This window comes from Gymnogyps californianus, chromosome Z (genome assembly GCF_018139145.2).
Source record: "Gymnogyps californianus isolate 813 chromosome Z, ASM1813914v2, whole genome shotgun sequence".
NCBI classification, from domain to species: Eukaryota; Metazoa; Chordata; class Aves; order Accipitriformes; family Cathartidae; genus Gymnogyps; species Gymnogyps californianus.
In genome coordinates this window covers 30571835-30586317 of record NC_059500.1, presented here as the reverse complement: position 1 = coordinate 30586317, position 14483 = coordinate 30571835, and the positions used below count along the sequence as shown (strand labels likewise).

Sequence of the window (14483 nt, the reverse complement as noted above, 5' to 3'; positions counted from 1 at the left end):
GGAATATTTTTCTTTTTTAAAACTTTTTTTCCCCTAGGATTAACTGATGAAATGTATTTTGGTTTGGGCTTTTTATTTAATGACATGCAGGCTATGTAGCCTACCTACAGTAAGTAATCTCTCTGAAGTATTCCGTTGTGTCTCATTTAAACAACCAGCCAAAAAGACTATATTATTACTTTGATAGTAGCTTTTTTGTTTTAAAGATTTTTAAAAAGTGAAATAAATCTAAGCCCTAGCAACTGGAGTTTGTTACGCTAACAGAAGGGAGACAGCTTTGAAGGAGACAGCTCCATTTCAGTTATGATTGTGTTTGATTGCATTTAAGTTTGTTAGTGTTACCGTGGTTTAGGGTCAGGACAGACTAAATGCACAGGTAATTACTACACAATAATTGGATCAGTGTAAAGGAGTTTGGGTGTTATTGGCTCTGTGAAGGAGTAACTAATAATGCAGAGAGCACTATGAAGTTAGATAAAAGCAGTTATTTCTACTTCACCTTTCCCTGTGGACAGGAGCAGGGCTCTCAGCATTTGGGAAGAGCAGGGTGCTGAACATGGTAGCTCTGGCCATGAGAGCTTGGTCCCAGGTGTCCAGGGAGGTCCTCCATGGTCAGGTGTCCCCCAAGGCAGAGTTGTGCCATCCTCCCTTTTGGGTGGAAGTGGGATGAGATTGAGGGGAGAGCATCTTCCAGACCATTGGATCTTTCCTGGCCTTTGGACGGCTCTGAGATGTTTCTTGATGACTGGTGTGGTGAGTCACTGAGCAATTTTTCTTGTATCAGTTTAGTTCTGCTCTTTCTACCAGTTGTGAGTTTTTCATAGCACCTGCCTAATATGCTTTTTCCAACAAAATTTACATCCCTAATAACTACATAGCAATGTACCAAAGGTCAAACTGTGGGCCTCCAACATTGGCTTACTGCTCTGTAGTCCTGGAAGTTTAAATTTTCCCAGTGACAGAGTGAAATTAATTTCCTACTGAAATGAACAAGATGTTTGATTAGAGTTCATGCTTCTGCAGCTTTTTGTCCCACTCCAGTATCAGAGATGCCACCAGATGACTATTAACTTGGGAATATTTGAGCTAGAAAAATCTATCTTTTCAAATACAGAGTAAGGCTTCAATGTCAGTCATCCCAGAATGGATCTTTCTTGGATATATTTTGCGAATGCATTGTCCACGATTCAGCATTAAAGACAAGGCATGTAAAACTTTCTGCTTGTACACTGTTGGTTCAGTGATCAGTGTTGTCCAGTCTCCAAAACCTGATAAGAAGTGTATCCTGAAGTGACTATTCCACGTTGGGCTCTACATCATGTCTGGCAACAGGCTGGTCTAAAGTAGGAAGAAAGGAAGAGGAGATGCCGCTTTTCATCCAGGGTCTGGCAGTGTAGGAAAGAATAACTGTCAAAGTCAGGGAGCTGTTAGAAAGCTGCTCTCTGATACCGTTATATTGCTGTTCTAAACATCTTCACATGAAGTTAAAGCTGTACAGAACAACTCTCCATGCTCTGTAACAACCTTCATGTGCAAAAAGGAGATAGAGAAAGCTCTTCGCTTGCACTTTTTCTAGAGTGAAGAGTTCTGTTACAGTTTGAGGTAAGCTTTTTTTGTCATGTCTGCTAGAGTTCTGAGGAGTGGCCTCATCTTCCAAGTGTTGATTAGCCATGTGGTTTATTTTGGGTTTGTTTTTTGTGGGTTTTTTCTTAAGTTGTCCCAGAAGGATGCATGTGTTTCTTGTTATAAACCTTGTGCAGCCATTGCAAGGTATGTCCTTTATTCCTACAGTCTGGGGACAATTCTTTAAAGCCCAGTTTCTTACTTTAGCAGGAGAATATTTGAAAATTTATTAAATACAGCTTTTCAGCATCAATCATACAAATAGTTCTCACGTGGCTATTCAGTTTATCTGTTTGTCACAAGTTAAGGTTTACAAAGGTTTTTCTCACTCTAGCATAGCTGTTAAGACTTGGGTGCACGCTTAGCTAGTATTTAAAGAATGATGTTTATCTCAAAACGCTTTAAAAGCTGCAGATAGGAAGGTTACCCCACAGTCCTGTGTCTGCTTGAAAAATCCCCAGGTACTGGCCTTTTCTACCAGGTCTAGTTATGAAAAGCTTGCCAAACTGCATGGGGGCAGTAGTCCATCTAATACAGTATCTCATCTCCAGCAACATCCAGTTTTAGCACACTCAGAGGTGCAAGGCACTCTGTGCTAGGCAAAGTGTGTTCTCTGCCAGGGGAGATTTTCCTCTTACACCCTAGATGTTAAGTGTTTTACACTGTAGCATAACTAATAGGTTTGGAAGAGGCAAACATCCTGTAAAATCTTTTTGTAATAGCTGGAAGTTCTTCCTTGCCATGAGAAGTCTAGTAATTTCTTTCAGTCTTAAGTTCTTGACCTCCATGACATCCTGAGATTCTGCACTGTAACTGTGTTTTATGAAGAGTACATTGGACACCACTCATACAGTAATGGATACCATATGAGTGGTAAGCATACTATTATAAAAATAAAGAACATGGGAGATAGGAGGATCTAAGTTAAAAGTCTAGTAACAGTAAAACATTCAAGCCTACGCTATTTCATTTTGCACTAGTGAATTATACTAGTGATTTTTAAAATAAAAGGAAGCCTTATCTGGACTGTCTTGGAGGAATGAATGTTAACTTTCTGACAAAAATAATCTTTAAATAATTTGTTGGTTGTCTCAATTTATATGAGAAAACATATAAAAGGTAGGACTTGAAATACAAGCATCTGATATGGAGAAGTGGGGGAAAATGGGAAAATGAAAAGCATCATTATCATAACTGGAATTAGTGGTATTTCTTTGGCTAAAAGAGGAAAGGTGAAACAAAGGGGTGTGATGAAAGTGCTGAATACTCTGGAAACCTACAATTTCTTAAGGATTGAAGTGATGAAATTGTTTGGATAAAAGCATGAAGTACAAAAGTCAAAAGGAATACAGTAATTATGTACTTTTGATAGGAGTGGCAATAAATTCATTATTTTCAATACTTAGAATTGGGGGGGGAGAATGAAGTCCCTATGTCTCTGTACTAAGCTTGGCTGAACATGCATTTGTCAGTTTTCAGATTACTGAGTAGAAACCTTTGATCTAAAAAACCTAAGAAATTAATCCTGATGTTTCTTAGACATCATAAAAAACTGGAGAAGTACAGGGAGTTCGGTGTACGCAGCACTGGGTATCTTGAGTTCAGATTAGTAAGTCTGACTTGCACCATAGCTACAGTGTGCCTTAGCTTTTCTTCAGAAGTTGAATCATTATTTTATGAATGAAGAACAGCGTGCACCTGAGTATTACACCCATCAAATGTCCTTGTCATTTAATACTCAATGCCAAACAGTTCTGTGTTCTTAACTTCTTGGTTACGATGAATCCAGTGGTGTCCGGCATGTACGTAGGATGTTCCACCCAGGCCGGGGTTTGGGAGGCCCCCGTGCACGTAGATCAAACATGCACTTTACTACCAGTTCCCCTGGTGGACTTTCATCTTCTCAGAGTTCGTATTCTCCAAGCAATAGAGAAGCCATGGATCCTATAGCTGGTAAGAGCTGTAACCGTGAATTTTACCCCAGTGTCTCTCTTACACAGAGGAAGTAAAATTCAAGATAATAGTTGCCCTGCTTTCTGTTGTTATGAAGCCGCATGTATAGATAAGCTCCACAGTGCAAGTGTGATTGATTGCTGGTTTGCAGGTGAGCAGTGTGCTTGGCTGGGTTGTCACAGGGCCTGTGCATGGAGATGCTGAAGCTGAAACCACTGCCTGTAGCTTGTGCTTTTAATTCTAGACAGTGTAAGGCTTATTCCCAAGCCTGATCTATGCACAGGTGTTGTATATTTTTACAAGTGATTGTGTCCAACTTCCATCACCTACTTTAATACATCTCATTTTAATTTGCCATGTGGATAAAGGTGTTTATGGAGGAGAGTATCTGTCTCAGTGAAGATGAAATTAGCTGAATTTGAGTATTAATGGACATTTAAAATATGTTCAGTTTGCGTTCAGGCTGCTGTTTGAATGCCAGACTTGCTCATATCACGGATGGTTTTTTTTTCAGGTGTACTTGTAAATTCTTACATAAAAGTACTATTGCAAGTATTTGCAGTGTATTTTGATCAAGTTTAGAAAAACTGAGGGAGGAAAGGGTGTCTCATGTTCAACATCAGAAGATAATGCAGTTGTGTCTTTAGGATTCCGAGGAATAACTTGTTTGGCATATGTTTAGCTTTGATGTGAAAATAACTTTTTTACAGGAAAGAAAAAATAGAGAATGAAGACAATTCTGAAAGCAAATGTAACTTTCCCTACGGGGACAGCTAAATGTTTTTATGCAGTGGTCTTCGACCACACCGGCCTAAGTGTCAGGGAAACCTCAGAACTTCTGCCATAATCCACCTTTGCTTCAGATGCCAAGAAGGCATAATGCTTCAACTGGAGCTTCCTGCTGTCATGTTGTGACTTCTTCAGAGGGAGGTAGCTAGCCAGCTTAATGAGGCATTGCCACTGAAAGGGGAGCTGTGGCTCCACTGCCTGCCTTAATCATGGTCCCCTTGCCTGCCTTCTGGCTCTGGTGCTCTGCTCGCCCACTGTGACCTGGTTTAAACTCATTAAGTTAGCTGGGAAGACATGTCCCATCAAGAGAAGAAAATAAGTTAAGCGAGATCACAGGAGGGTCTGAAAAGGACTAGAGTTTGTTCAAGGAGGGAGGATGTTTGTGAAGCCTTCAGTGCAGGAAGTCATCTTTGTCTTACAAGGGCAGCTAGCTCAGCTCAGTTAAATGAGGAGTGGCTGCTGAGGTTTGTTTTCAGCCTCACAAGGCCTTCCCACTTAGCAGCATTAAATGTGGGATGAAATGGCATTCTTCTGAATCTTTTATTTTTTGCTGGAAGCTGTGTTCTTGCATTTAGAGTTCAGTTGCACAGTGAGCTGGGTGTCCTTCTTATACCAAGACTCTGTCTTGAGCTCACATCTGCTTCCAAAATATTGTTTCACTATACTCTAAGCTTAAACTTATGCTTTAACTTACAGTGAGAATAAATACATCTAAATATTCTCTGGAAGTTTGATATGTCTTCCCTTTTACTGGAGTAATAAATAGGAAAGACCACCAGAATTTTTCCGTTTAAAATAAATGACGTTTGTAGCATCTGTTACATCTTTTTACTTTTTTCTCCCTATGGCATTTTCTAGTAATTACAATGCAATTAAGTTATTTAATCTTCTGCTTTATTCCCTCAAAGAAAGCCTTATTTAAAAGGATTGTATTTTGTTAATGCAGTGGAAGGAGAATTATCATGACCTATGTAGTAACTTTGTAATGTAGAGGTGAGGGGCAGGAGCAATATCATCCCCTACTTCCTCTGCCCTCACATCAACTACAGCAAGCAGGTGAGATAAGAAGTACCTTCTACACAGCGTGTAGAGGAGATTCTGCAGTAGTGCACTGAGCAGTAATTTGCTGCTAATACTTATTTCAAAAAAATTCTTTGTGGATGAAACTTGCTATAAGCATTCCATCTCTCTGAATTGGAAGACTTAAGGACAGAGGTTTCTTTAATTGCTAGTCCTTCTCTGTACTTCTGGCAGAAATAAAAATTCATATAGCAAAACTGCTTGACCACTTCAGTTTTGATGTGAGGCAATACTTTAATATGTTTCCTTAACTAAATATTTTTTTATTAAATATTTGAAGCAATAGTATGATATTTTTCTCTTTGCTGCAGCACAGCTTCTCTCTGGGATATTGGGAAGGTGAAGCCTGTGTTTTGAGGGAACATTTGTTGAGAGGAAAATAAAATCACCAACTAAAGCCAAAATGAAGTAGTTTCTTAGTTGCTGTTTTGACTTGACGTTTCAGAGCATTGCTGCAGAGGACATTATTTGCCAGACATGCCCTGTAGATTGGCTCTCCTGTTATTTTGAAGGCATTAAACTTTGACTTCTTACTTGGAATAAACCTGCATAAATGAGTCTCAATCTTCCTTACCCTTTGAGACATTGAATGCTAGGTTTGTTCTTTGATTTTATTGATTGAAAAAAGGAATTGATGCACTGGAATTCAGGGTGTATTCATTCTATTGTGTAATGCTCACTTCAGATCTTTCATCATAGAAACTTTCTCTTCTCTGGCAGAGCTTTTATCTCAGCTATCAGGCGTGAGGCGTTCTGCAGGAGGACAGCTCAACTCCTCTGGCCCTTCTGCTTCTCAGTTACAGCAGCTGCAGATGCAACTGCAGTTGGAACGACAACATGCACAGGCAGCAAGACAACAACTGGAGACTGCACGCAATGCAACTAGACGCACCAACACGATCAATGTCAACACCACTATGACACAATCTACAACAACAACCAACACATCTAACACAGAAAACAGTCAGCAGACTATCCAGAATTCCCAGTTTCTTCTTACAAGGTAACTTGTTCTGTGTATTTACTTGTATTTACCTTTTACCATTTCTGTTTGCCTTAGTCCTGATAGAGACATAGAGCTCAGTGAAACTTAAGTGTTTGGAGTTAGGCACATGCCCTAGTAGAGCAGTGTCTGATCAAATATATCCCAGAGTTAACAAGCTAGTTAATGATACAGAATATATTCACAGTAAATGTCAACAGTAGTCACAGAATGTGTAATACATAAAACTTGCTTCATCCACATTTCTAGCATGAAAGTAAAACCGGTAATTTGATACCCAAGAGTAGCAGCTTATAGCTGGCCCAAAGGGGATTATTCTGCTTTTGGAAAGCCAGCTCCAGGAGCTTGCTCCAGAAATATCCTGTAGTCATCTAGTGTTTGCAAAAAGGAGAGGCAATCTCACAAGTGCGCTGTACTTTTTTTTTCACGCACCTAGGAACGTGTTTAAAGGATTAGACTTGAGTATGGATTTCTTCAAACCTTGAAAAGGAGACTGGTTTTGAGTTTTGGCTGAATAAATTAATTATGACTCCAGGCAGGGGACTTCTGTCAGATCCTTCATCAAGTCTGTAGCCAACATACTGTGCTTTTGTTTGCATTTGTAACATCTTTACAAACGTACTGTCTGTCTGCTCCTAAGCAATGGGTAAACATTAGTTGCTGCATCTCAACTTCAAGAGGAACAAAAGGAATATTTCTTAACTGAATTGTGCTTGTTTCCCCTACTACTTCCAACAAAACGAGTGCATTTCCAGTGATACAAGCATATAGACTTGAGCCGTGATGGAGCGGGAGAGAGTCAGAAGATAATATTGTTTAATAGGAAACTAATATTTAGTAAATGCTGAAGGTTGAATAGGGTTTTATATATTAATTATTTTCAAGACTGGATAACAAAGCAAATAAAGGATGCCATTAATTAACAGAGTACTTATCTGGTTTAGAAATTATACTTAGATCCCAGGGTTATTTTAAAGAGGAGTCACCCACTATGTCATTCCAGTTCTTTTAGAAGGTTGGCTATTGATCTGAAATAAAAATGTTTTCCACGTCTCCCCTGCCATGCCCCCCCATACATAGTCTTGTTTGTCTGTTTGGTATTGTGAAAGAGTATGGGCATTTTAACAGCTCCTGTGTCAAGAAACCTGGATTTGAGTCAATCTGATTTTTATCTAAGTGCAAAATAATACCATGTGACATCTTTCAATCAGAAACTCATTATTATTTGAGAAACTTAAAGTACCTGCAAGTGTCATAGATTGTGACTTTCAGAGTTGGAGCGAGCAATTTCCTTGCCTATCAGGGCATGCACTATAACCTAGAAGTGGTGGAATGAACGTTGCATTGTGCTTTGGGAATCCCTAGGCTTTCCACATGCAGTAATGTATTTCATGGCATATGTGAAATTAGAAGTTGACCTAGAAACAAAACAGGCATATAATGAGTGTCTAGGAAATCACAACAGCCCTCCCTAAAAGACTCCTGAACAGCAGGAAACCTCACAAACAGTTTTTTATTTTCCTCTAGCTTTAGGCTCCACTTTGAATGCTGTTGTAGCAACAGGGAAAGGGTGGTTTGTTAAATGCACGCCTGTTGTACTGAGGTGTCGGAGGTTGCCAGAGCTGTACATGTCGAAGGGCAAGCAGGACTATCCTGAAGGAGCAGTTTTCAAGTGCCTTTCGGCGCCTGTCAGTAGCATCATCGGTGAAATGGGCTTTCACCAACTGCCTGTCTTCTCTTCCCTTGCTGCTGTACAGGTTGAATGATCCGAAGATGTCGGAAGCAGAGCGTCAGTCAATGGAGAGTGAACGGGCAGACTGCAGCCTGTTTGTTCAGGAGCTTCTACTGTCCACTTTGATGCGGGAAGAAAGTTCCTCCTCAGATGAGGATGAGCGGGGGGAGATTGCAGATTTTGGTGCTATGGGCTGTGTAGATATTATGCCTCTAGATGTTGCTTTAGAAAACCTAAATTTAAAAGAGAGTAATAAAGGAAACGAGCCTCCTCCACCTCCTCTTTGATGACATCCCACTTTGCAGACAATGTCCTCTGTGCTGTATTTGCCAATGAAAGTGGACAACAACTATCTTGGGTTTGTTTTGGTGATTGTAATTTCAGGTCTGTCACTCTTGTTACATTGTGTACATTCAAAAGAAAGAGAGAAAAGATATATATGATAATCATTTCCACTTAACTAATTTTTACTTCTAGCAGGTAAATGTAGGTTGCAGTGCAGAGCAAAAAGCTCTGTGTCCTGTACCTTGACATGCAAAAGGCTCTCCTAATACTCCACATTCAAACTGAAGAGGAAAAAAATGAAAAATCTCTAATGAAGCTGCTGTGTGTATTTATGAATATTAATGAATAAAAACTGCTTGGATGGTTTACCTTAACTACTGCATGATGTTTTTTGCAGCGTGCATGAGTTTTAGTGACCTTGTCATTTAAAAATTTAAATACAAGGAGTAAAACTACAAAACCCAAAGCTTTCCCATTATTCAAAGGTTACGTGACAAAAAGGTTAGTACTGACTAGCAGTTTGTGGCCACAAAGTAGCTTTTGAATAATATGTGACAGAATGACATCTTTATGTGCTGTTCCTGCACAGGATGGAAACTCTGCAGTGGGATAATTGTTGTGACCAGGGTGTGGCATTTTGCTGTATGTCACCATTATGTTGCCCTGTTAGCCATCACCTCGATGTGGAGTTGAACTTCATTTTATGCATCTGTAGGAGACACAACAGTAAGGCCACTGCTGGAAGCTACTGCAAGGGGCTTTTGTGTGCCCTAAAATCAAATGATGTTCACTTTTGTTTAAAGTTTTTCCTTTTTGTGGTTGTTAAAATTTTTTAATTGTTAAATATGTTTTATTCAGGTGTAGACAATTCATATATTCACTGTGTTTAAAAAAAAAGCTAACCTGGATCATGTTGTCTTAGTTTAAAAAGCCTTTCACAGTCTCAATCATATTTTGAGTTATTTATGTATTTGCTTCATAGTTTGCAGAGACCTGCCAGTATCAGGAGAGCTTGAGGATTTGGATTCCCAGATTGTCAGTATATTACAACTGAAATCTTAATGCTAACTTTAGCACCTTTTATTTATTGTTTCTTTTGGTTATTTTTGCTGGTATAAAAAGGTTGAAAAAGCCTTTTAGTTGAATCGTGCCACCTACATGCCTATACTGTTAACCCTACTGGTTTGGAAAAAAAAAAAGAGTATGGTGTTCTTGTGCATAGACATTTATAATAGCCCCAAGACAAGGACAGAAGGGGTATGTTTGGTTTTGGTTTTCTTTTCCTTTTTTTTTTTTTGGTGGGTTTTTTGAATGTAAAGTTAGATTACAAAAACAAAAGTACACACAGCTTCTGATGAAAATTTAAACTAGGCTTATATCATAATGGTGTCTTTCCAGATCTTTCTCACCTCACCCCCTCTCTCTTTCTCTGTATCCCTCCATCTCTGCTAGTGTTTTAGAGTAAATTTACAGACTTGAACACCAGATGGTGTTCTCAGCAGAACTGTGACGTGTATGCTAATCCAAAATAACAGCAGCAAGAGAAGCAACCCCATAGACTGAAGTTTAAGTTCCATTCCTCTTTTTTTTTTTTTTTTTAAATCCTCAAATCCTGATTGTTTCCACATAAAGCAGTACTAGCTTTGTTCTCTTTTAGTCTCTGCAACAGAAAATGTTTCAAGGGAAACTTTACATGAGGCCTCTGGTTATCCTGAGAGTTACCCCCAGTAGGGACTTTTTTTATTGATTGTTGAGGATTTTCAAAAAATTTTCAAGCTGTAGTCTTTTCAAACACATCTTCTGCACATTACAATAAGACACACGGTTCAATAAAGCATTTTCAAGACTGTTGTTCAGTTGATTTTCTTTGGTTTTGATGTATTATCCAGAAAATTTCATTCCAGAAATTTCTGTAGCTGTCTCTAATTCCAACTGTATACAAAATCAGTTCATGTAGAAATGCTGGGTGATTTACATAAACATACTTTAAAACCACATGCTTTGGCAGATGATGAAGTATGTAATCCTGAACTCTTCACAGGTATGTGAATGGAGGTTTCCACAGAACAAGATGCATTTAAAATAGGCTCTTCTCAGTGCGTTGTTATTTAGAAGTGGTGTATGGCTGGTCTCCAGAGGACATGTGCATTGCATGACTTTCAAACTCTACTCCACTTGCTTTGAAGAGGATGCAGACCAGTATCGTCCATGTTTTTTTAGAGACTGAATACATGCTGACTTGGATTTAAAGGTATTCTTGGGCACCACATTAACTCTTACAAATCTTCAGTTGTTTGGGGGTTTTTTATGTTTAGAAATAATATGAAATGGCTTCTAGGAAGGTGTTTAGTAGTCTGCCAATTCCGATTTGCAGGGAAGTATTTTTCCTTCACAGAGAAACTTTGTCAGGATACTATTTTTTGGGGTATTTCCAAAACACTTCTCTTTATTTTCATTGTAGCCCAGAGCACCTTGAAAATAGCCTTTAGGAACTTTGCAGGAGAATCCTGTAGGGGTTTATTGCTTGGGGCAGGTGCACCTGCCACACTCCACCCCATGACCACAGTCACAATCCAACTGGTTTCTTTGGAGCGGTGGTGCTGTGACCTCTTGCCTCCAAAGTTAAAAGGGAGCGCAGTTTTGGTGAGGATTGATGATCATTATGAATCATCATTTTGTCAGCTATTTTACAATTATAACAGAACATCTACTGCTTGGGTTAGTTCTAAAGGAGCACACTTAACAAAGGAGATGGACCACATTAACATATGCTTAACGCAATGTATTACAGTACAAATGGCAATAATTATGATTACAACCATTATCAGGGATTGTAAAAGACTGCTTAACCATTCTGACAGGGAAAACCCGAACGCATTGAACATCTTTTCTAACCAGTTGATGTTTAATGCGGCAGCAATTGCCTCTGAGTCTTTTGCTACTTTCTTAATTTTGTCGATTTGGGTTGGGAGGGGTATGGATGCATTTGGGATACAAATGCAGCAGTCTACCGCTAAATTCAGCACTCCGCACACACGTCGTTCCTTTAGCAGCATCAGGTCTAATACCACTCGGCGTTGGGCAGTCATTTTGCTGGTGTGTTGTAATTGCTCATGCAAGAGTTCTAAGCTGTCAGAGGTAGAATTGGCTAAAACAGATACTTGCATCGTTAGGTCATGAATGGTTTGTTGGGTTTTGACAGAGGCAGTCCCCATTCAGAACGTGGCCTCCAGCCACCGTCCCAGCCGCGTTTTTGCTCTTTGCCGTGTTCCCTTCTGTAGCAGTTGTATCTCCTGGGGGCTGCGATCCCACCACTTACGGGGTGTAGGCCCTTCCCGGTAAATGGGACACAGCACAGCTAATGTGCAGGCCGTCCCGGGAACAGCTGGGTGTAGCCGGGAATACAGACGGCCATCGGAACATGTCCACACTAGATTGGGAGGGGTGGGCACGTAAGCTGTTTGGCATACGCGCTGTGTAGGTACGTGAGGACGGTCCCCATAAGCATTCCATTTTAAGGCAGTGGGCCATGCATAGCTGGTATTACTACACAGGCAGCCCTGTACCAAATCTTCCCAAACAGGGGAGGGGTATAACCACAATAACAGCATTTTATCTATGTTCTTACATGGGATTTCTGTTTGGCAGTCCCAAAGTAGGGATTTTTTTAATGGTGGTGCCCAGTTTCTTTGCCGAATCCAGTCAGGTCCCCATGTGCAATTGATGGGGCATTTTTCCCAGGCTCCCTTGAACCCTGGTTCTTGGCAAGTGTTGGGGCAATCACTACCATTATCCTTGGGGTGTTTAATACATCAGGTGGTGCTTAATGGTTCGGTATATTGCAGGGAATGGTCGTCTGTTTTCCATTGGTTGTTATGTTCAGTAATTCCCCACGGAACATTAAAGCATGGCATTATACCATTAAAACTCTACCCTGTGGCTTTATCAGGAGGTAGGAAGAGGTGATTACATTTTGCCTTCCATATTGAATTGGCATTTACTGCGCCAGGTGACCAACTATAGATGGTGTGAGTGTGACCTCCATCCTTTCCATCCATTCCCCAGGCCCAGCTGTGATGATGGCACTGTTGCCATAGGAGCTTAAGGGTTAGTGATATATTAATGTTTTGTACAAAGATTGGTAGGGGGTCCTCAACTGACTTAGGACTGGCAGACAGGCTGTTACTGAAGTTAAGTTTACCATACGTGCAAACCCCACTGTCAGTTGAGCCACAATGTTGCTGTCCAGATTCTTGTTGTCCGTGCCCGCTGTTGTCACTGCTATCAGTAGGAATGGCCGAATAGTTTGCTGTTCCATGGTCCTGCAAGAGAACACAAAGCCGGGCCTCGGTCCTTTGACGCCGGGTCTCAGGGTTAAAAGTTGGGAATTATCCACTGGACACTAATATGGTGGGTTTTTTCCACTCCCATCTTGGGCTTCCCAGGCATATAAGCCTCTGGGTTTTGCCAGGGTCACGGGTACGATGCCGACAGAGGGCAGTTTTGCCATGACGGGTTGGCCCACGTATGTTCTCAATGGGAGCTGCCCCTTTTGATCATCTGGTTTGGGAGCGTCGCCTGTTAATGGTCCTGTAGGACAAAAATGAGGTAGGTACCATCGTCTGCCCACCAGCACATCAAATCCCACTAATCCCACACCACTTCCCTTATAAGGCCTCAGAGCCACCTCCACAGCCATCACCCTCTTTTCCCCAGGTAGCCAGAGTTGAGTTGGAGCTACAGGACATTTTTCTGCCACCCCCGTCACACCTATTATGTTTATAGTCTCTCTTGATGGTTTGATTCCTAATTCATCAGCCTGTTGTCTGTTTAGAACGCTAATTTGGGCCCCTGTATCGGTTAAGAATTCTAAACGTATTCGCCTTGGGCCCACAGGGATATGTATATAAGGTTCCCTGTCAGCAGACCATTGGCAGGAATTTACCAACATGGAGCGGGCAGCCCAAACCCCGAACCGCGATCTCTAGTTTCTTTAGTTTTTTTTAGTCCCCCTTGCCGAGGCACGGAAGTGTTAATTGCACCCGTGCTATTGGGGGTGTGTGTGGGTGTGGGGGGGGTCAGAGCCCCGGAGGGGAGGCGGCCCTGAGTGGGGATTCCGGCTGCCTCACCAGACACCTTCCTCTTCCCGCCTGCGCCGCCCCTCGGCTCATGCTTGTGACACATCGCCTGAACACACGCAGCTTTTCGCACTCCTTCCACCAACACCGGCAATCCCCTTACCCGAATAGCAACAGGCTCTCCTCTCTCCTTGGGGTCCGGCCCCCAGCCCAATATGCTACTCAAGATGTTACTGACCGATCGCCCGCTGGCCCATCACTCAGAAGCGCTCCTGGTCCCCAATATCCACTTGCCTCATTGTCGCTTAACAGTACACGGTCTCCCCCTGTCAAAGAAACTCTCCACCAAGACTCTGTTTCGGTTGCACCCGGCTTGCAGTTCCCTAGCTCGGGTCCTATCCAGGGGGTCATGCAAACAGTAGTGCAGGGATTGCCGCCGTGGGGGCCCATATGTCCCTCTCTCCTAATAAGTGGCTGTACATACTTTTCTTTCAATTCCTTCACCTCCTCAGAGGCCCCTTCCTCCAGCTCTCTAGAGTTATTTTCATTGGGGTCTCCCCACATGTACCCATCCCATTCCTCCGGGTCCCTGCCTGTAATCAGCTTCCGGACTGGGACAATACTGGGGAGCGTTTCCGCTTGTGCTAGCATCAGTTCGATCCTTCGTTCTAACAAACACGCATGCTCCTCTTCTCTATTTTTAGACAGTCTACCTCTAGCTGTTGTTTTCACTTTAGAGCATCTATCTCTAATTGTCGTTTCAGCTTTAGACCGTCTATCTTTAGTTGTTTAGATTTTTTTTCTTCTAATTTTTCAAAATGTTGGTAGTGATCTTGTGCCTGAGTTAGGCAGGCACCGAGGACAGCACACATGGTTCCTTGTCCCTTGCCATCCTGACGTTTACCACGGCATTGTTCTATTCCCTCCATGACTGCTGCTG

General features: G+C 41.5%; 1 protein-coding gene across 1 annotated transcript in view; it reads left to right on the top strand.

Moving 5' to 3' along the window:
* KCMF1 (potassium channel modulatory factor 1) overlaps positions 1-10036 on the top strand; it is a 64097-nt gene extending 54061 nt beyond the window's left edge. Inside the window, exons 5-7 of the mRNA XM_050913429.1 lie at positions 3402-3576; positions 6166-6448; positions 8206-10036. Of these exons, the coding sequence (XP_050769386.1) occupies positions 3402-3576; positions 6166-6448; positions 8206-8467 (720 nt within the window). The 3' untranslated portion in view covers positions 8468-10036. The remainder of the gene's footprint in view (positions 1-3401; positions 3577-6165; positions 6449-8205) is intronic.
* The last annotated feature ends 4447 nt before the right edge of the window (positions 10037-14483 follow it).